We start from the raw sequence: 22,987 nt of genomic DNA, 5'->3' as shown, positions 1-22,987 counted from the left end.
CCCCCATTGCAGGTGACAGATGTCACCCCTCCCCAGTGTGAGGTGGTCAGCGTCTCGGTGGTCGACTGCCCAGCTGACCCAGCAGCCTGCAGCTCCGCCTTCTGGCAGCTCTCTGCCAACCTGACAGACGGCGTCAATGGCACGGGCATCACCAGAGTCACACACCTCCAGGGCGTAGGCAGCCTCACCCACACGGACCTGAAGCAGACGGTTGTTGCAGCAGCATTCAACGCTTCGTGCTGCTCTCTGACAGTGGAGCTGGTGGCGGTGGACAAAGCCATGAATGTCGGTACCTGTCGGTTTTCCATCGTCCGCAACGCAGGACCGCCCTCCATCGCTCTGTCCCTCCCACTGTTGGTGTGTCTGCTGGTCTCTGCCTTCTTCACTACATCCCTCAGAGACCTACTTATCTGATCTAATGCTGCATTCATAACCAAGTGGGAATCTGTCATTTAAACCTTGTGAAGTGCATTCACATGCTTAGAACTTATTGGGAAACACTGATTTGTCTCATGGCCAACCAGCTGCGACAACCATAAACACAAAGTACAGCCATCATGCTTGCTAAATAATTCTAGATTTCAAAAGCCATATTAGATTAGATCGATAGATAAATAGATTGCTTTTAATAAGGTTTCGTTGCATTTAACTGCTGAAAATGCTGTTATCGAGTTCATTTCCTTAGCAGGTGACATCAGAGGTCAGCATTTGGGAGAAGTTGTAGCTCAGGGGTGATAGACTAGTAATTACCAGTTGGAGGGGTGTTCAAGTGGATTTTCCTTTGTCTTTTGTGGTAAATGCCACCTTCCCACTTGGTTAAGGTAATAGGGTAAGGCTCATGTGCTGACTGCCTTCCCGACACTGCCTCTTAATGTTAACGGTTACGTTCCAGGCCGACCATATTGCAGACATTGCATTGCATCAACAAATGCTTTGCGTGATACATCATTGTCGGCTGATCTGTTGAACACCTATCCACGTGTGAACTCTGACTTCCTGACACTGCCTCTTAATGCTAAATGATGCATCAGATTGCTATGTGATGTGTGAAGCTGATCTGTTGAACACCTATCCACGTGTGAACTCTGACTTCCTGACACTGCCTCTTAATGCTAAATGATGCATCAGATTGCTATGTGATGTGGGAAGCTGATCTGTGAACACCTATCCACGTGTGAACTCTGACTTCCTGACACTGCCTCTTAATGCTAAATGATGCATCAGATTGCTATGTGATGTGTGAAGCTGATCTGTTGAACACCTATCCACGTGTGAACTCTGACTTCCTGACACTGCCTCTTAATGCTAAATGATGCATCAGATTGCTATGTGATGTGTGAAGCTGATCTGTTGAACACCTATCCACGTGTGAACTCTGACTTCCTGACACTGCCTCTTAATGCTAAATGATGCATCAGATTGCTATGTGATGTGTGAAGCTGATCTGTTGAACACCTATCCACGTGTGAACTCTGACTTCCTGACACTGCTCTTAATGCTAAATGATGCATCAGATTGCTATGTGATGTGGGAAGCTGATCTGTTGAACACCTGAACACCTATCCACGTGTGAACTCTGACTTCCTGACACTGCCTCTTAATGCTAAATGATGCATCAGATTGCTATGTGATGTGGGAAGCTGATCTGTTGAACACCTATCCACGTGTGAACTCTGGCAGGCGTCTGCAAGGTAGTCAGCCTGAAACATGGCCAAAGCCACAATGAAAATGAATGTCCCTTTTGTAAACAAACTGCCAACAGTCTCTCTCTCTCTAGTCACTTTCTCAACGTGTTATTTGCACTGTAAGATGTTTTCATTTTCAAGTCTTTAGTTTACATCTGTCATGAATAAAACATCTCTGCTTTCCTACTGACTCTGTATTATAACAAAACAAATAACCTGAGGTAGTTTAGTAGCAATGTGAATTCTGATATCACATATCAGTGAAACTAGATAGTGGTCAGTCTGCTTGACTAGGCTAGTAGTTTAGTGCTCAGGACACAGTTTAGGACACAGTTTAGGGTAAATGATGCTTTGACTGCACACCTCCCACCCCTAGGGAGCAGCAGCATAATTGGCATAATAAAGAAATCCCCATCAAAATCCATCTGTTTAAACTAAAGATATGTGTTTTTTGCATGGTCTGCTTCTCAATCTGCCGATGTCCTCATGTGTGGTGGAAGGTAACACCTACAGGGGTGTTTTTCAGACCAGCAGGGGGGTGGTGCTTGGAATCATTGGAATCATTGACTTTGTGAAATCCCGAAACAACTCATCACTGAGTACCACTCTTCATATTTTCAAGCATGGTGGTAGCTTCATCACGTTATGGGTATGCTCGTCATCGGCAAGGACTTGGGAGTTTTTTAGGATAGAAATAAATGGAATAGAGCTAAACACAGTCAAAATCCTAGAGAAAAACCTAGTTTTCTGCTTTCCAATAGACACTGGGAGAAAAATTCTGCTTTCAGCAGGACAATAACCTAAAACACACTGGAGTTGCTTACCAAGACGACATTGAATGTTCTTAAATCTACATGAAAATCTATGGCAAGACTTGAAAACGGCAGTCTAGCAATGATCAACAATCAGCTTGACAGAGCTTGAAGAATTGTAAAATATAATATATAAATATTGTACAATCCAGCTGTGCAAAGCTCTTAGAGACTTACCCAGAAAGACTCACAGTTGTAATCACTGCCAAAGGTGATTATCATAATGTATTGACTCAGGGGTGTGAATACTTTTGTAAATGAGATATTTAGGCTTTAATACAACAAAATGTGGAATAAGTGAAGGGGTATGAATACTTTCTGAAAACACTGTAGATGTCCAACTGCCATTAGTTGATATGAGAAATAATACATTTCCAACATAGAAGCACAATAGCCAAACCAAAATATGAACTTTAATTGGTTCTTGCTAACTGACCCAGAGAGGAGAGTCAGATTTATTTTCAGTGTAAGTAGCAAATCTGATATTGCAATGTCATAGGGTGCCTATCCTAGACAGTTTAAACTTTCAAATGACTGATAGTGTTGGGCCCAACATGTGCCTGGACGCTGAGACAGTGCACCCTCCCAAGCATATCTAATAGCTCTGGAAAATTATTAAAACAAGTCATGTCCTACCTCATCCCCATACTGGTATTTATTTATTTATTTTCCTCCTTTGCACCCCAGTATCTCTACCTGCACATTCATCTTCTGCCGATCTACCATTCCAGTGTTTAATTGCTTTACTGTAATTACTTCGCCACCATGGCCTATTTATTTCCTTATCTTACCTCATTTGCACTCACTGTATACAGACTTCTTGTTTTCTTTTTTCTACTGTATTATTGACTGTATATTTTGTTTATTCCATGTGTAACTGTGTTGTTGTATGTGTCGAATTGCTACGCTTTATCTTGGCCAGGTCGCAGTTGTAAATGAGAACTTGTTCTCAACTAGCCTACCTGGTTAAATAAAAAAAAATAAAAAAATGTCTGGTTTAAACGTTCAACAGCACTGAATAAGTTCAACCCTAGAATAAAATTAAAGCTATCTTTTAGGGCTAGGCCTAATTCTATCAGCCCACACCATTCTATAAATGATCCATTAAACCAGCCATGAGGAACATCATTGATCAAAAGTGCGACGAAAGCACAGAACATGAAACAAATTTAAATGAAACTATTTGAAACCTGTCGACCATAAAACCATAATGTGCGTGACCGCGATAAAACTAAATATAACCTTGCTTTTCGGCATAACAACTTCTTAATAAACAAAATGTACAAATAATCAGATTTTGTTTTAAATACAATAAATGTAAATTCAACATTTTTCTCATTTTTTACGCTAGGTCATCACTAAGCTACGTCATTCTTTTTTACGCTACGCTATCACTTAGCTACGTCATTCTTTTTTTACACTACGTCATCACTTAGCTACGTCATTCTTTTTTACACTACGCTCATCACTTAGCTACGTCATTCTTTTTTACACTATGTCATCACTTAGCTACGTCGTTCTTTTATTACACTATGTCATCACTTAGCTACGTCGTTCTTTTATTACACTATGTCATCACTTAGCTACGTCGTTCTTTTATTACACTATGTCATCACTTAGCTACGTCGTTCTTTTTTACACTACGCTATCACTTAGCTACGTCGTTCTTTTATTACACTATGTCATCACTTAGCTACGTCGTTCTTTTATTACACTATGTCATCACTTAGCTACGTCGTTCTTTTTTACACTACGCTATCACTTAGGTACGTCATTCTCTCGCAGCATGAACCTTTCAAACAACAAAAGTAGCCCCAAATGTTTACACAACCAAAGCGTTGACTCTTGTAATCAATCAGTACAGAAAAATATAAAATAACAAGTCCTCCCGGGTCACTATGAGAATAGATTGAGATCCCTGCGTCATTAATCACTGTGAGAATTCAAGATTGAATTAAAAAAGGATTAAATGTATTTTTTTCCTCACCAAACTACACAAAATATCCCATTAAAACCTATATGGCTGGGTTTTGAACTGACAAATGGAGAATGTCTAGTAACTCCCTTCTATACACCCTATTCTTATATCGTGCACTACTTTTGACCAGAGCCTGCATAGTGCACGATATAGGGAATAGGGTGCCATTAAAGGCTCGTCCCCTGTCCTCTCTATCGGTCTTTGTGTATTGTCTTCAGGTGTTTCTTCAGATGGCCAGTCTGTTTGAAGTGCTTGCCACACTCAGAGCAGGTGTAAGGTTTCTCCCCAGTGTGGACCAGTTTGTGCCTCTTCAGATTATTGTAATCCAGAAAGCCCTTCCCGCAGTACGAGCACCAGTGTCTCTTCTCCCCGTTGTGTCACCTCAGGTGAACATTCAGCTCCACACGCCTCTTGAACCGCTTCACACAGAGGGAGCAGGCAAACGGTTTCTCTCCAGTGTGAACACAGAGATGCGTCTCCATGCGTCTCCATGTCGCGCCGAATGGCGAAGCGTTTGCCAGAGGTCGGGCAGGCGAACGGGCACACGCCGCTGTGGACCATCTGCTCGTGCTTAGTCAGGCCGAAGCGGTAGACGAAGGTCTTGCTGCACTGCGGACACTGGTCGCCATGGACGCGGTCATGGCGGTTGAGGCCCTTGAGGTTGGGGAAGTCCTTGCCGCAGGCTGAGCAGACGAACGGGCGCTTCCCCATGTGGAGGGAGGCATGACTCTCTAAAGAAGCGGTGCTGCTCAGGACACGACCGCAGTCTGCACACTGGATTTTGGCGAGACGTTTCGGTGGAGCCTGTTGGAGCTGGTATGGTACCGGAGGGAGGTTCTCTCTTCTCTGGGTTTCTTAGCAACCACTGGAGATGGAGTACTGTTCTGGGGGCAGGGCCTTAAGCGGAGGCGGAGACCAGAGAGGAGCGCTTCACGTTGACTTGACTTGCTGCCACCACCTACCTGGACAACAATCTCCTCCTTTTTCTCGCCGGCGGGTGTCGTCTCCGTAGCGACAGACCTGGTTGTCACAGCTTCCGTAGACGTGGCAGGGAGGGAAGAAAGCCCTCCCTCATCTTCCTGCCCTTCATCTTCCTCCCCCCCTTTTTCCTCCTCCTCTTCCTCCAACCACGGCAGGGCGCGTACTTGGGGTACTACTGACAACTGAGCTAAAAGCTGTGTCTTAGACATTTGCAAGGGGCAAGAGGGTGTAGTTACAGCAGGGTCTGACAGCTGAGGAGGAGCTTCATCAGACATCCTCTCTGGGACAGCAGGTGACTTCAGTCGTGGCACAGTGGGGGAGCGTTGCACATGATCAGTGACCAACGGCGCCTGCTTTTCAGGGGGGCCGGCAGGTTCTGTCAACATAGTTGGAGAAGGAGCGGACTTGACCGATGGTGTTAGTGATGTTGCTGTGGCAACACCCAACTGCTCCAAAACTGTAGGCGGTTGCGGTTGTGTTGGTGGTGCGGCCAGTGGTCCTGTAGGCCTAGCTGGTTGTATTGAGGGCACTGCTATTGGACGAGCTACAGGTAGAACGTCTGTGAAGGACTGCGATGGTGATGATTGGGGTGGATGAGAGGGTACGGGGCTGGGCTGTGTATCCTGAAGAGGGGTTCTGGGTAACCCGGAGAGGACAGGTGGCAGGCGCTCTGACGCTGCTGCTGTCGACTTCACATTTACGGTCGACTGGACAGTTTCTTTTGACAGAGTAGTTACCGTGGACTGGACCAATACAGCAGACAGGACAGATGATGTAGACTGGATAGTGGCTGCTGATTGAGGAGATGCTGTCTGGTGTAATGTTGATGGAGACTCTGCTGCTGGTATTACCAGTGACTGCTGTTCTGCTCCAGGGGCCTGGCCTGCACTACCACTGGTAACCTCTCTGGTCCTGGGCTGGGATGGGTTGAGAGCCTGGGGGGCCTCCTGGGTGTCTGGATCTCCCTGGAAGACGGCCGCTGCGGCTCCTGAGGTAGACTTTCCTGGGTATAACGGTTGATCAGGGCCCTGACGGCTCCAGGAGGGACCAGGGCTACAGAGGGACAGGACGGAGAAAGGTGGCGTGGATAGTGGAAAGCGAGAGACGCAGAGAGAGACAGAGAAAGAACAAAAGACTGAGAGAATAACAGTGGAGAGATAATTATAGATATTATTAGAGCCTGGTTCTCATTCCAATACTGTTTAATACATTGTAATAAGATATGTGATTCAGAAGCAGGTCTCCCTAGTTCCTACCTCTGCCTGGTAACTCTCTGAGAGGTTGTCTGTGGACCAGAGTCGGGGGGCCTGCCCCTTCCTTCTTCAGCAGTATGTACCCAGGGGAGTAGTCATCAGAATAGTCTGCCTCCTGATGGCACAATCAACCACAAAAGCTTAGGGTCATTGAAAACTCTGACAAAGACCGTGAGGCCGATGTACATAAGCTTAAATGAACAAGTGATACTAGCAAGCGCAGTGTGAAGGTTTCTCTTTTTTTCTGGGTTCACCAACAACAGGTTGAGTATAGAGAGGTGGATGAATTGACAAGACGGCACAAACATGTCATGTTTGTCATTTATTATCATGTCTTGTCCCTGTGCTCCCCATGCTATTCGTTTCCCTCTGCTGGTCTTATTTGGTTCTTTCCCTCCTTCTATCCCTCTCTCTCCCCCTCCCTCTCTCACTCTCTCGCTCTCTCTTCTCTCTATCGTTCCGTTCCTGCTCCCAGCTGTTCCTATTCCCCTAATCATCATTTAGTCTTCCCACACCTGTTCCCGATCCTTTCCCCTGATTAGAGTCCCTATTTATTCCTTTGTGATCCGTTCCTGTCCCGTCGGTTCCTTGTATTGTATTCACCATGCTGTGATTGCGTTTCGCCCTGTCCTGTCGTGTTTTTGCTGTGATTGTGTATCGCCCTGTCCTGTCGTGTTTTTTGCCTTCATCAGATGCTGCGTGTGAGCAGGTGTCTCTGTCGACTACGGCCTGCGCCTACCCGAAGCGACCTGCAGTCTGTGGCCGCTTCTCCAGTTATTTCCCCTCTACAAGTCTAGAGGATTTCTGTTATTCCCTGTTTGGACTTAAATAAACTCTGTTTCTGTTAAGTCGCTTTTGGGTCCTCTTTCACCCGCATGACAGAAGGAACCGACCAAGTAATGGACCCAGCGACTTCAGACGCTCGTTACACTGCCGTCAGGATCCAAGGAGCCATGCTCGGCAGACACGAGCAGGAATTGTCTGCTGCTCGCCATGCCGTGGAGAACCTGGCCGCTCAGGTTTCCGACCTCTCTGGACAGTTCCAGAGTCTACGTCTCGTGCCACCTGTTACTTCCTGGCCTGCCGAGCCTCCAGAACCTAGGGTTAATAACCCACCTTGCTACTCCGGGCAGCCCACTGAGTGCCGCTCCTTTCTCACGCAGTGTGAGATTGTGTTCTCTCTCAACCCAACACATACTCTAGAGAGAGAGCTCGGGTTGCTTACGTCATTTCACTCCTTACTGGCCGGGCTCGAGAATGGGGCACAGCTATCTGGGAGGCAAGGGCTGATTGCTCTAACAAGTTCCAGAACTTTAAAGAGGAGATGATTCGGGTTTTTGACCGTTCAGTTTTTGGTAGGGAGGCTTCTAGGGCCCTGGCTTCCTTATGCCAAGGTGAACGGTCCATAACGGACTATTCTATTGAGTTTCGCACTCTTGCTGCCTCTAGTGAGTGGAACGAGCCGGCGCTGCTCGCTCGTTTTCTGGAGGGACTCCACGCAGTGGTTAAGGATGAGATTCTCTCCCGGGAGGTTCCTTCAGATGTGGACTCTTTGATTGCTCTCGCCATCCGCATAGAACGACGGGTAGATCTTCGTCACCGGGCTCGTGGAAGAGAGCTCGCATCAACGGTGTTTCCCTGCTCCGCATCGCAACCATCTCCCTCCTCTGGCTTTGAGACTGAGCCCATGCAGCTGGGAGGGATTCGCATCTCGACTAAGGAGAGGGAACGGAGGATCACCAACCGCCTGTGCCTCTATTGCGGAGTTGCTGGACATTTTGTTAATTCATGTCCAGTAAGAGGCCAGAGCCCATCAGTAAGCGGAGGGCTACTGGTGAGCGCTACTACTCTGGTCTCTTCATCTAGATCTTGTACTACTATGTCGGTCCATCTACGCTGGACCGGTTCGGGTGCTACATGCAGTGCCTTGATTGACTCTGGGGCTGAGGGTTGTTTCATGGACGAAGCATGGGTTCGGAAACATAACATTCCTTTCAGACCGTTAGACAAGCCTACGCCCATGTTTGCCTTAGATGGTAGTCATCTTCCCAGTATCAGATTTGAGACACTACCTTTAACCCTCACAGTATCTGGTAACCACAGTGAGACTATTTCTTTTTTGATTTTCCGTTCACCGTTTACACCTGTTGTTTTGGGTCATCCCTGGCTAGTATGTCATAATCCTTCTATTAATTGGTCTAGTAATTCTATCCTATCCTGGAACGTTTCTTGTCATGTGAAGTGTTTAATGTCTGCCATCCCTCCCGTTTCTTCTGTCCCTACTTCCCAGGAGGAACCTGGCGATTTGACAGGAGTGCCGGAGGAATATCATGATCTGCGCACGGTCTTCAGTCGGTCCCGAGCCAACTCCCTTCCTCCTCACCGGTCGTATGATTGTAGTATTGATCTCCTTCCGGGGACCACTCCTCCTCGAGGTAGACTATACTCTCTGTCGGCTCCCGAACGTAAGGCTCTCGAGGATTATTTATCTGTGTCTCTTGACGCCGGTACCATAGTGCCTTCTTCTTCTCCGGCCGGGGCGGGGTTCTTTTTTGTTAAGAAGAAGGACGGTACTCTGCGCCCCTGCGTGGATTATCGAGGGCTGAATGACATAACGGTTAAGAATCGTTATCCGCTTCCCCTTATGTCATCAGCCTTCGAGATTCTGCAGGGAGCCAGGTGCTTTACTAAGTTGGACCTTCGTAACGCTTACCATCTCGTGCGCATCAGAGAGGGGGACGAGTGGAAAACGGCGTTTAACACTCCGTTAGGGCATTTTGAGTACCGGGTTCTGCCGTTCGGTCTCGCCAATGCGCCAGCTGTTTTTCAGGCATTAGTTAATGATGTTCTGAGAGACATGCTGAACATTTTTGTTTTTGTCTATCTTGACGATATCCTGATTTTTTCTCCGTCACTCGAGATTCATGTTCAGCACGTTCGACGTGTTCTACAGCGCCTTTTAGAGAATTGTCTCTACGTAAAGGCTGAGAAGTGCTCTTTTCATGTCTCCTCCGTTACTTTTCTCGGTTCCGTTATTTCCGCTGAAGGCATTCAGATGGATTCCGCTAAGGTCCAAGCTGTCAGTGATTGGCCCGTTCCAAGGTCACGTGTCGAGTTGCAGCGCTTTTTAGGTTTCGCTAATTTCTATCGGCGTTTCATTCGTAATTTCGGTCAAGTTGCTGCCCCTCTCACAGCTCTTACTTCTGTCAAGACGTGTTTTAAGTGGTCCGGTTCCGCCCAGGGAGCTTTTGATCTTCTAAAAGAACGTTTTACGTCCGCTCCTATCCTCGTTACTCCTGACGTCACTAGACAATTCATTGTCGAGGTTGACGCTTCAGAGGTAGGCGTGGGAGCCATTCTATCCCAGCGCTTCCAGTCTGACGATAAGGTTCATCCTTGCGCTTATTTTTCTCATCGCCTGTCGCCATCTGAGCGCAACTATGATGTGGGTAACCGTGAACTGCTCGCCATCCGCTTAGCCCTAGGCGAATGGCGACAGTGGTTGGAGGGGGCGACCGTTCCTTTTGTCGTTTGGACAGACCATAAGAACCTTGAGTACATCCGTTCTGCCAAACGACTTAATGCCCGTCAAGCTCGTTGGGCGTTGTTTTTCGCTCGTTTCGAGTTTGTGATTTCTTACCGTCCGGGTAGCAAGAACACCAAGCCTGATGCCTTATCCCGTCTGTTTAGTTCTTCTGTGGCTTCTACTGATCTCGAGGGGATTCTTCCTTATGGGCGTGTTGTCGGGTTGACAGTCTGGGGAATTGAAAGACAGGTTAAGCAAGCACTCACGCACACTGCGTCGCCGCGCGCTTGTCCTAGTAACCTCCTTTTCGTTCCTGTTTCCACTCGTCTGGCTGTTCTTCAGTGGGCTCACTCTGCCAAGTTAGCTGGTCATCCCGGTGTTCGAGGCACTCTTGCGTCTATTCGCCAGCGCTTTGGTGGCCGACTCAGGAGCGTGACACGCGCCGTTTCGTGGCTGCGTGTTCAGACTGCGCGCAGAAGAAGTCTGGTAATTTTTTTTCTGCTTCTGCTCCTGGTCTTGCTGGGTCTCAGTCTGTTCCCTGCCATCGCATCTCTCCTGTTCTTGTCCCTGCCCTTGCTGTGTCTCAGTCTGTCCCTAGTTCTCATTTTTTTTTTTAGAGTAGTACCCTAGTTTCCCTTTTTATCGTTTTTCGTTACGGTCCTGAGGAGAGGAGTTGGGTTCTTTCTCGGGACGTGCTGGACCGTTTGATCTATGATTTCCTCCGTTGCCGCCAGGATTCCTCCTCGAGTGCGCCAGGAGGCGCTCGGTGAGTGGGGGGGTACTGTCATGTTTGTCATTTATTATCATGTCTTGTCCCTGTGCTCCCCATGCTATTCGTTTCCCTCTGCTGGTCTTATTTGGTTCTTTCCCTCCTTCTATCCCTCTCTCTCCCCCTCCCTCTCTCACTCTCTCGCTCTCTCTTCTCTCTATCGTTCCGTTCCTGCTCCCAGCTGTTCCTATTCCCCTAATCATCATTTAGTCTTCCCACACCTGTTCCCGATCCTTTCCCCTGATTAGAGTCCCTATTTATTCCTTTGTGATCCGTTCCTGTCCCGTCGGTTCCTTGTATTGTATTCACCATGCTGTGATTGCGTTTCGCCCTGTCCTGTCGTGTTTTTGCTGTGATTGTGTATCGCCCTGTCCTGTCGTGTTTTTTGCCTTCATCAGATGCTGCGTGTGAGCAGGTGTCTCTGTCGACTACGGCCTGCGCCTACCCGAAGCGACCTGCAGTCTGTGGCCGCTTCTCCAGTTATTTCCCCCTCTACAAGTCTAGAGGATTTCTGTTATTCCCTGTTTGGACTTAAATAAACTCTGTTTCTGTTAAGTCGCTTTTGGGTCCTCTTTCACCCGCATGACAAAACAGATCTGGGACATAGACTAGCTGGGGACTCAGGCTAGAAGCCTGTCTTACCCAGTCCACCTCCTGTTTGATCAGAACAAAGGCTCGTCATACGCTCCACAGTGCAGCTCAGTCCCCTGGTCCTCCTCCCGCAGGGATTGCTCCCAGCCCGAGGTAAAGCCTGCTTTGTCAGAACTGAAAATACCAGACCAGAAGAGAGTTGTACTTAGGATAAAAGGCACAAAAAACACTCTCGAGTTAAAATTTAGAAACCAACTGATGTGACAGAACATTTCAACATCCTGTGTTGCAACCATACAAATAGAATCCCGTCAAATTGCCAGTGTTTGAGGTTCCAAGTACGTTCTATTTCATCTATTTCTATGGTTGCAACATACCTATCATTTTGGGTGACATATAAATCCCTAGGTTATGAAGGATCTCTTATCAGTCATTTATGAATGCATAATAGTATAGACTACAATTCTCAAAACGATATGTTCTGCCTAATATTGTAGTCTATACAAATTAAACGTAGCTACATGAAGTAGTTTTGGAAAAAAATAGCTGTGATTCTACATGCTCAGCTAGCTAGTTATCAGGATGTGTAATCATGGGCGAGTAATTAGAACGTAGAGATAGATAGTTAGCTACAGTGGATAACGTTTTCACCTCACCGCATTGAACGCCGATGTCACATTTTCCGATACGTGTTGCACTTTGACTCGGTCTGGGCTCTGTGGTTTTGGCGTTCACTTTCACCGGTCCATCTCTTCGTTATTTCATGGGATCGACGCCTCGATTTGAGGTCCTTGTTCTCTTTTTTTATTCTTGATATTTCGCCGCCCAGTTCCTCAATAGTTGTTTCGAAAAGTTTCATTGTCTCGGTGACTGCAGTATTCAATACACTCTCCATAACAGAGGCGAACTGAATTTGAAACCCTTCCTTCGACATCTTGGGTGGCAGACATCTTCAACCAACACTCATATACATGTACAATCGATTATTATTTCGAATATAACTTACAAGAATGATCAGAACATGGCTTCTTCTTCTATGGACACGGCACACAGTGCTTTGTGTGACGCACTGAGTGGTGTGTAGATTTCCTGTAAATATTTTACACAATTTTATAAAAATAGCCGGATTATATTTTCAACCTTTTTTTACAGTCAACGTGAGAACATGCAAAGGTTTTGTTCAAATAAAGACATCTCTCCAGAGAGGAGCGTAGTGTAGATTGTCCCACTACCAGATCCGTAGGTTTGTTTCCGGAAGTGCTATTGTTTTTTGGGAATGACTTCAGCAAAGATTTGTTATAACTAGACCAAGATAGACACAGCCTGTTGTTTCCAATGGGAACTAATTAGTCATAGTGGGCAGAACAAGGAAAGAGGTGGTTAGAGCCAATCACGAACTTGCAAGATCCTATTGGCGCGTTCTAGCATTTATCTGCATATTTCCGTTACTTCCCCCTCCTCGCCTTGACGTTTCTTGTAAACAACGTGATTTAAAAAAAACTTTCGCACATGGTACACTCTGTTCATAACATGAAATGGTTTGGGGAACAGAAAATTGTTTTGAGATCAAATTTCATCGACGAGCAAAATGTCGTTCCATATTCTCCCACTAACGGCCAGTAGAGTTCCTGTCACTACCATATTTGGTAGTGAATGGAAAGGCTAAGCGGATGCTTTACATTTTATACATCCGGTGAAATGTCTGTCTCATTGTTCTATCTGTGATTTTAGTGTTGGCTCTGTAACTATCAAACACTAGTTACCTAACTGCCATAAGCTTGCGTTCTTTCAATGCCTATGGTATTTCTTTGTTCGAATATCCTCATACAGTAAATGCTACATCTTATATCTAGAAAGTATTAAAATTGTTATTAGGACCGTCATTGAAAGAGACAACATCCTGCTAACGGTAGCTAGCTAGCTTCCTAGCCTTTTGCTGAGTTGGATCGTAACACTAACCCACCTGAACAAAAGTACCTAAATGTTACGAACTCTTAACTGTAGCTAGCTACACATAGACAGTTTGCTATGATGTCTGAAGCCATCATAACCTTCCAGTCTCAGCTCTCCGGAGTCATGGAGACGGTATTCAAGGCTGCTATGTACGAGATCACCAGGCTGGTGGACGATAGCTTCCTGAAGGAGGTGTCCCGCAGCCGGGAGCAGGTCGAGTCACTGAAGAAGCGGCTGCAGTTGTCGGAGAACAGACGCAGGGATAGGGACAAAGAGCGAGACCGGAGGGGGAAGTGTGCGGACTGTGGGAGAGCTGACGAGGAAGCCGAGGAGAGAAGCTCTGGAACCTCACAGACAGGTGAAAAGAGAGACATCAAAACACATATCTACAATGTACAAAACATTAGGAACACCTGCTCTTTCCATGACCGACTAACCAGGGGAAAGCTATTTCCCCTAATTAATGTCACTTATTAAATCCACTTTAAGTGTCGATGAAAGGGGTGAGACAGGTTAAATATAAATTTTTAAGCCTTGAGACATGGATTGTGTATGTGTGCCATTCAGAGGGTGAATGCGCAAGACAAAATATTGAAGTGTCTTTGATGGGTATGGTAGTAGGTGCCAGGAACACTGGTTTGAGTGTGTCCAGAACTGCAATGTTGCTGGGTTTTTCATGCTCAACAGTTTTCCATGTGTATCAAGAATGGTCCACCACCCAAAGGATATCCAGCTAACTACACACAACTGTGGGATGCATTGGAGTCAACATGGGCCAGCATCCCTGTGGAATGCTTTCAACACCTTCTAGAGTCCATGCCCCAGACAAATTAATGCTGTTCTGAGGGAAAAATGGGTTTGCAAATCTATGTATGTATGTATGTATGTATGTATGTATGTATGTATGTATGTATGTATGTATGTATGTATGTATGTATACTATATACATACATACATACATACAGTACCAGTCAAAAGTTTGGACACTCCTACTCATTTAAGGGTTTTCTTTATTTCTTTTACTGTTTTCAACATTTTTGCATGATAGTGAAGATGCCAAAACTATGAAATAACACATATGGAATCATGTAGTAACCAAAAAAGTGTTAAACAAATCAGAAAATATTTTATATTTGAGATTCTTCAAAGTAGCCACCCTTTGCCTTGATGACAGCTTTGCACACTCTTGGCATTCTCTTAACCAGCTTCACCTGGAATGCTTTTCCAACAGTCTTGAAGGAGTTCCCACGTGTGGTGAGCACTTGTTGGCTAATTTACCTTCACTCTACGGTTCAACTCATCCCAAACCATTTCTATTGGGTTGAGGCCGGGTGATTGTGTAGGCCAGGTTATCTGATGCAGCACTCCATCACTCTCCTTCTTGGTCATATAGCCCTTTCTAAATTAATCACAGACAGTGTCACCAGCAAAGCACCATCATACCACCTCCTCCATGCTTCACGGTGGGAAGCACACATGCGGAGATCATACATTCACCTACTCCGCGTCTCTCACAAAGACACTGCGGTTGGAACCAAAACTCTCAAATTTGGACTCATCAGGCCAAAGAGCAGATTTCCACCAGTCTAATGTCCATTGCTTGTGTTTCTTTGCCCAAGCAAGTCTCTTCTTCTTATTGGTGTCCTTTAGTACTGTTTTTGCAGCAATTTGACCATGAATTCGCAGACGAGTAGGTAAACCACCACTACCCTCAGTATTATTGGCCAACATGCAATCATTTGAATTCAAACTGGATGATCTACGGCTAAGACTATCCTACCAACGGGACATTAAAAACTGTGGTATTTTATGTTTCACTGAGACATGGCTGAACGACGACACAGATCATTTAGAGCTGACCATCTTCTCCGTGCATCGGCAGGACAAAGCAGCTACGTCTGGGAAGACGGGGGGCGGGGGTCTGTGTCTATTTGTCAACTGCTGGTGCGCGATGTCTAATATTAAAGAAGTCTCAAGGTATTTCTCGACATAGGTAGAATACCTCATGATAAGCTGTATACCACATTATCTACCAAGAAAGTTCTCATCTATATTATTTGTTGCCGTATATTTACCACCACAAACCGATGCTGGCACTAAGACCACACTCAATGAGCTGTGTAAGGCCATAAGCAAACAAGACCATGCTCACCCAGAAGCAGCGCTCCTAGTGGCCGGGGACTTTAATGCAGGCAAACTTAAATCCGTTTTTACCTCATTTCTACCAGCATGTCACATGTGCAAGTAGAGGGAAATAAACTCTAGACCACCTTTACTCCACATACAGAGACGCACACAAAGCTCTCCCTCCATTTGGCAAATCTGACCATAATTATATCCTCCTGATTCCTGCTTACAAGCAAAAACTAAAGCAGGAAGAACCAGGGACTCGCTCAATACGAAGTGGTCAGATGACAAGGATGCTACGCTACAGGACTGTTTTGCTAGCAAAGACTGGAATATGTCCCGGGATTCATCCAATGGCATTGAGGAGTACCTCAGTCACCGGCTTCATCAATAAGTGCATCGACGATGTCGTCCTCACAGTGACCATACATACATTCCCCAACCAGAAGCCATGGATTACAGGCAACATCCGCACCAAGCTTAAGGCTAGAGCTGCCGCTTTCAAGGAGCGGGACACTAATCCGGATGCTTATAAGAAATCTCGCTATGCCCTCAGACAAACCATCGAACAGGCAAAGCGTCAATACAGGACTATGATTGAATCCTACTACACCGGCTCTGACGCTCGTCGGATGTGGCAGGGCTTGAAAAATATTACGGACTACAAGGGGAAACCCAGCCACAAGCTAAATGCCTATCTGCTCGCTTCGAGGCAAGCAACACTGAAGCATTAACGAGAGCACCAGCTGTTCCGGACGACTGTGTGATCATGCTCTCCGTAGCGGATGTTAGCAAGACCTTTAAAAAGGTCAACATTCACAAACTCTCTGGGCCAGACGGAAAGGGAAGGTAACTTGCCTAAATTATTAGAGCCCCGTAGCACTCACGTCTGTAGCCATGAAGTGCTTTGAAAGGCTGGTCATGGCTCACATCAACACCATCATGCCGGAAACCCTAGACCCACTCCAATTTGCATACCACCCCCAGCAGATCCACAGATGATGCAATCACAATCCACACTGCGCTTTCCCACTTGGACAAAAGGAACATCCTATGTGAGAATGCTGTTCATTGACTACAGCTCAGCGTTCAATGCCATAGTGCTCACAAAGCACATCTAAACACCTCTAAACACCTTCTGCAACTGGATCCTGGACTTCCTGACAGGGAGTAGTGGTGGTTTACCTACTCGTCGGCGAATTCATGGTCAAATTGCCACAAAGGAACCACTACTAAAGGACACCGATAATAAGACTTGCTTGGGCCAAGAAACACAAGTAATGGACATTAGACCGATGGAAGTCTGTCCTTTGGTCTGATGAGTCCAAATTTCATTTTTAGTTCCAACCGCCATGTCTTTGTGAGACGCAGAGTAGGTGAACAGATGATCTCCGCATATGTAGTTCCATGCATGGAGGTGGTGGTGTGATGTGTGGGGGTGCTTTGCTGGTAACGCAGTCTGTGATTTATTTAGAATTCAAGGCACACTTAACCAGTGTGGCTACCATAGCATTCTGCAGCAATATGCCATCAGCGATATGACATCTGGTTTGCGCTTAGTGGGACTATTATTTGTTTTTCAACAGGACAATGACCCAACACACCTCCAGGCTGTGCAAGGGCTATTTGACCAAGAAGGAGAGTGATGGAGTGCAGCATCAGATGACCTGGACTCCACAATCACCCGACCTCAACCCAATTGAGATGGTTTTGGATGAGTTGGACCACAGAGTGAAGGAAAGCAGCGAACAAGTGCTCAGCATATGTGGGAACTCCTACAGGACTGTAGGAGGTGAAGCTGGTTGAGAGAATGCCAAGACTGTTCAAAGCTGTCATCAAGGAGAAGGGTGGCTACTTTGAAGAATCTCAAATATAAAATATATTTTGTTTTCTTTAACACCTTTTTTTGTTTTCATGATTTCATATGTGTTTCTTCATAGTTTTGATGTCTTTACTATTATTCTACAATGTAGAAAATTGTACAAATAAAGAAAAACCCTTGAATGAGTAGGTGTGTCCAAACTTTTGACTGGTACTGTACATACATACAATCAGTGGAGGCTGCTGAGGGATGGAAGGCTCATAATAATGGCTGGAACGGAGTAAATGGAATGACATCAAACTCATGGAAACCCTGTTTGAAATATTTGATACCATTCCATTGATTCTGCTCCAGCCATTACTATGAGCCCGTCCTTCCCAATTAGGGTGCCCCCAACCCCCTGTGATAAATATAGAATCACTCTGAAGTGGGGCTGCTGTAATGTGTACATTCCATACTTTAGTGATCAGACAGTATTGGTTTAAGAAAGGAGTCTGTCATGGGTGGTGGTGGCATCTTAATAAGATGTTTCCTTTCCTTCATCTGATGTGAGGAGACTATTATCCACAATGTTACTTACCTTTTACTCCAAATGAAATGTTCTCTTTGTTTACCTGTGGCCAGGTGTGGAGAGGGGGCGTGGCCTGAAGCAGGAGAAGGTACCAGAGGAGGAGTGGAGCAGCTGTGGGGGCGTGGCCAGGGAAACCGCCTTAAATGATCTGGAGGAGGCTGAGGCCACCAGCCCTAGGAGAATCTCTGAGGTAGGTAGGGGACTGACTAAACACATGAAGGCTGAGGCCACCAGCCCTAAGAGAATCTCTGAGGTAGGTAGGGGACTGACTAAATACATGGAGGCAGAGGCCACCAGCCCTAGGATAATCTCTGAGGTAGGTAGGGGACTGACTAAACACATGAAGGCTGAGGCCACCAGCCCTAGGAGAATCTCTGAGGTAGGTAGGGGACTGACTAAACACATGGAGGCCACCAGCCCTAGGAGAATCTCTGAGGTAGGTAGGGGACTGACTAAACACATGGAGGCCACCAGCCCTAGGAGAATCTCTGAGGTAGGTAGGGGACTGACTAAACACCTGTGGGGGGTGTGGTGTTACAGAATGTTCAGGTGGAAGTATGTTGTACATAACAGATTGTCTGTCACAAAGAATAGGGCAGCCATTTTCAAACCTCTCCTCATATTTGAACTGTTCCAGAACTTAAACACTTCATTCAACTTGTCAACAAATCATCAAGTCCTTCACTACTTGAATCAAGTATGCTAGTTCAGGGTTACGACAAAGTTGTGAGATGTCTGGGGGTACCAGAGGAGAATTGTGAATATAGAACCATCATGTCAGCTCTATTCAATCACTGTCAGTTTATCCATTATTTAGTCAGAATCATTTGCTCTTCCAGTCCACAGAGGTCGGAGGTCAGAAGTTGGACAGCCTGCTGAAAGAGGAGCCTCTCCACAACACTGAGCTACAGGAGAGATGGGGTGTCTGCCTGGATGGTGAGTTGAGGAGTTTACCACAAATATAACATAGACAATAACCTACTTTTTATGATGATGAGAATGATAACAAGAGTAACTTTTATAGTATGCTGTGTCATTTCAAATGAAATCATTGTTATACATGGAAAGTCAACTTGAAACTGTAAGTAGACATTTAACATTACAGTTACTCTACTACCGTTTCTAGTAATTCTAATGTCTTAAATATTAATGTTTCTAATGCCTCATGTCCCCTGTGTTTTCAGGGGCCGATGGTTCAGACGTCTCGGGGCCCAGTAAGAGTTTTATTCAGCAGGATCTACAGCGGTGCCAGAATGACTGGGCTTCTGGTCTAGACCAGCATCCTGAACCACCGGGCCCCGAGGGAGACCCAGGAGACCTCAGCCAACCTCTCTACCGCCCCCGCTACAGCATGGAGGAACTGGGGGACGGCTTTGAGAAGTCTGGTTACGGCAGTTGTGGTAGTGGCGACCATCTTCTAGACATGGAAGGGCTGGATAGGCTTCCTGGTTCCCAGTCTCGTCTGGGGGGGCTGAGCTACAGAGCTGCAGGTCACTACCAGGTGGACCTGGGGGGTCTGAGGGGGAGACCATCACCATCTCTCCCACATGCCTCGCTCCCATCGGAGCCGGAGGGAGCAGGTGGGGTCGCCAATGCCATCCCCCACCCGGAGGTGGGAGACCTGAACTGCCTGTTGATCAACGAGGAGGGGTACCTGCAGGACTCCAGCGTCTTGTACCCAGAACACGGTGTCCCAGAGTCAGGTAGCAGAGCCGGCCACAGGGGGCTAACCTCCATCCACTCTGGAAGCTCAGCCCACAACAACAACACAGAGAGCCTGTATGATGCCGCTGACGACTTTGGACTCTCTTTAAACCTCAGAGATCGTTCACAAGAGCAGGTAACAGGAGGAGGGGGGAGGTGTCATGCCTGCAATCAGTGCAGCATGACCTTCTCAGACTCTGGTTCTCTCAAGGTCCACAAGCAGAAACACAAAACAGGGAGAGAGTCGAGTACAGGGTCAGGGTCTGTGCCTCTGTACTCCTGCACCCAGTGCGGTAAGACCTTCACCCAGGCCTGCAACCTCAAGGTCCACCAGCGAGTCCACCAGGCCAAGGGACTCCACCTCTGCAGCCACTGCGGCAAGGGCTTCACCTCCTTCTCCGACCTGAAGAGGCACAAGTGCAGCCAGACCACAGACAAGCCCTACTGCTGCTCCATCTGTGGGAACAAGTTCAGTCGGCTCTGGAACCTGAAGGTGCATCAGCGCATTCACACGCAGGAGAAACCCCACTGCTGCAATATGTGTGACAAGAGCTTCACACGGGCAGACATTTTGAAAGTGCACCTGCGCACCCACACTGGGGAGAGACCGTACTGCTGTTCTGTGTGTGGACTCAGCTTCAAACGACTGGCACATCTGAAGTCACACCAGCGCAAACACAGGCCAAATCTCCTGGACTGATTTTTTTATTGATACATTTTTTGTTATATAGCAGACACTTACATTAATCTTCGGACAGCTAGTTTTATTATTTTATTTGACATTGAGAACATTTCTTGTGAGCAGTTCTTTATTAATAAGGACATTGAAAATATGAACATGTTTGCTGTGATCTAGTGTACAATAAATTAGGCGGCTCTGCTATTCTTACAACTTTGCCCAGTCAAAAGGCGGAACTACTTTTCTATGAGTTCTGATCCTTCTAGCCTTGATTTTCATTTTTATAACATATACAGTATTTCACTTTTTAATATGTATAGTTTTTACTAGGTGTTGTCCAATTAATTCTGTAACCCTCTTCAAATCAAGTTTGATTGGAAAATGCTGTTCAAATGAGGACATTCATTATCAAATCTTTGTACTCCCTGACTAAGGCCATGCAGCCGAAACGTGTCGGAGTTTAATCTTTGTTTTCATTTAACATGCCGTACAAATGAAGGAATTTAAATAAATTATTTTCAGAGTGTCTTGGTCCTCCTTTCTTTTTGAGGTAAATATGAACGGTTGTAAATCTGTGTGTTGGTTAAGAATTCACACCATACATGGACTGTCTATGAATTGTCTGTCAAAATGATCATGCCAACCTAACAAACATTTGAATATGGGGCATTCATGTGCTCGTGGGAAGTCGTAAGTCTGCCATGATTGTGTTCAAGTGCATTGAAAGTCTGACCAATTCTTCAACCAATAAGATTTTAGATATCTGGATTGCTAGCTAACATTGCTAAAAAATAAAGTTAGCTTGTGACGTGTTGATAGGACGGTTCAGCATGAACAACAAAATAATCAATCAACAATAAGATAGTATAGTCCTGTCAACAGTCTCAGTTCAAAACCTTAGTCCTACCAGAACCTTTGAGTGTGAGTCCTTAAATGGAAGTCCAAGACCAAATCAATGTTTGTAACCCAAAGGAAGCCACCCCCCCAAAAAAAAAAAAGTAATCCAACGAGATCTAAATGACAGAAAAGACACAATGGGCCACATTCCCTGCACTATGTCTAGATATTTCCACTAGCGCCAGGACAACACCAGTATCGAGATATTTTTTTAGATGACAAAAATGAAAACATGGAGCAGACTTAACCTTTTAGTCCTTTAAAAACCTGCTGTATGTAAAATACTGTGTGCTATAGCTTGGAAAAGAAATACATGGGACTCTGGATGACAACATAGTGATGTTTGTTTAGGACTGTTTTGCTAAAGAACTCCACTTTAGTGTTTTGTTTCCTTATCATGACACTAGTGTCATCCAGGCCTCTAATTTTCATCAAAACAGTGGACTGTGATAGGAAAGAGGCCGACAAATCCCTCTTAGCACACAGAAAACAATGCTACCTCTCTCTGCAGTCAATTCAAGATGGCACCTGTGGGGTGGACACGCCTCCCCACCACACTCATATCTGCAACCTTAAAGGCCAACTGCATAATAGGCAATTATATTCCCAACACAGTACGTTAACATGGACAAGACTAAGTACATACAGCAACACATTATTTAGATTTATTTTAGGGGCAATGTTTCATTTCACTTTCACATTATGCTTTCTTGGTAAAGCTAGTTATAAGCTTGACATTGACAATATGGTCAAACTACCTACAGTACACTGAACAAACAATATGAATGCAGCATGTACAGTGTTGGTCTTGTGTTTCATGAGCTGAAATAAAGGATCCCAGAAATATTCCATATGCACAAAAAGCTTAATTTAACAGGATTTTAAAGCTTACTTTAAAAGCTTACTTTAATATGATTATCTTACCTTTGCCAAGATAATCCATCCACCTGACAGGTGTGGCATATGAAGAATCTGATTTAACAGCATGATCATTATGCAGGTGCACCACGTGCTGGGGACAGTGAAAGGCCACTCTAAAATGTGCTGTTTTGTCTCACAACACAATGCCACAGATGTGTCAAGTTTTGAGGGAGCGTACAATTGGCATGCTGACTGCAGGAATGTCCACCAGAGCTGTTGCCTGAGAATTGAATGTCCATTCTTCTACCATAAGCCACATCTAACATCGTTTTAGAGAATTTAGCTGTATATCAAACGACCTCACAACCGAAGACCATGTGTATGTTGTTGTGTGGGCTAGCAGTTTGCTGATGTCAATGTTGTGAAACAGAGTGCCCAATAGAGGCGGTGGGGTTATTGTATGGGGAGGCATAAGCTATGGACATAAACACGATGATTGCATTTTATCAATGGCAATTTGAATGCAAAAAATACCGTGACGAGATCCTGATGCCCATTGTGAGGCACCTTTTTTAAAGGTATATGACCAACAGATGCATAGCTGTATTCCAAATCATGTGAAATCCATAGATTAAGGCCAAATGAATGTATTTCAATTGACTGATTTCCTCATATGAAATGGAACTCTGCAACATATTTGAAATTGTTGCATGTTGCGTTTATATTTTTGTTCAGTATACATTATCCACATTGATACATTTTGTAAATGTCAAACATT

General features: G+C 45.6%; 2 protein-coding genes across 2 annotated transcripts in view; one reads left to right on the top strand and one right to left on the bottom strand.

The window, feature by feature from the left end:
- Window positions 1–1,868, top strand: part of LOC124013007 (von Willebrand factor A domain-containing protein 7-like) — a 31,991-nt gene extending 30,123 nt beyond the window's left edge. The window contains exon 19 of the mRNA XM_046327112.1: window positions 13–1,868. Within this exon, the coding sequence (XP_046183068.1) occupies window positions 13–414 (402 nt within the window). The 3' untranslated portion in view covers window positions 415–1,868. The remainder of the gene's footprint in view (window positions 1–12) is intronic.
- A 2,578-nt stretch (window positions 1,869–4,446) lies between these two features.
- LOC124013213 (gastrula zinc finger protein XlCGF9.1-like) lies at window positions 4,447–6,761 on the bottom strand. Its single transcript, XM_046327457.1, has 2 exons — window positions 6,713–6,761; window positions 4,447–6,591 (listed from the first exon to the last, which is right to left on the bottom strand). The coding sequence occupies exon 2, from the start codon at window positions 5,184–5,186 to the stop codon at window positions 4,791–4,793; it is 396 nt and encodes a 131-aa protein (XP_046183413.1). The 5' UTR covers window positions 5,187–6,591; window positions 6,713–6,761; the 3' UTR covers window positions 4,447–4,790.
- Between the last annotated feature and the right edge of the window lie 16,226 nt (window positions 6,762–22,987).

The sequence above is a fragment of the Oncorhynchus gorbuscha genome, linkage group LG24 (assembly GCF_021184085.1).
Source record: "Oncorhynchus gorbuscha isolate QuinsamMale2020 ecotype Even-year linkage group LG24, OgorEven_v1.0, whole genome shotgun sequence".
In the NCBI taxonomy this organism is placed as follows: domain Eukaryota; kingdom Metazoa; phylum Chordata; class Actinopteri; order Salmoniformes; family Salmonidae; genus Oncorhynchus; species Oncorhynchus gorbuscha.
This window is presented reverse-complemented; position numbering and strand designations above follow the sequence as displayed.

What these genes read in the sequence shown, in the direction of transcription:
- LOC124013213 (XM_046327457.1), bottom strand. Translation starts at nt 5,186, where the DNA reads ATGGGGAAGCGCCCGTTCGTCTGCTCAGCCTGCGGCAAGGACTTCCCC.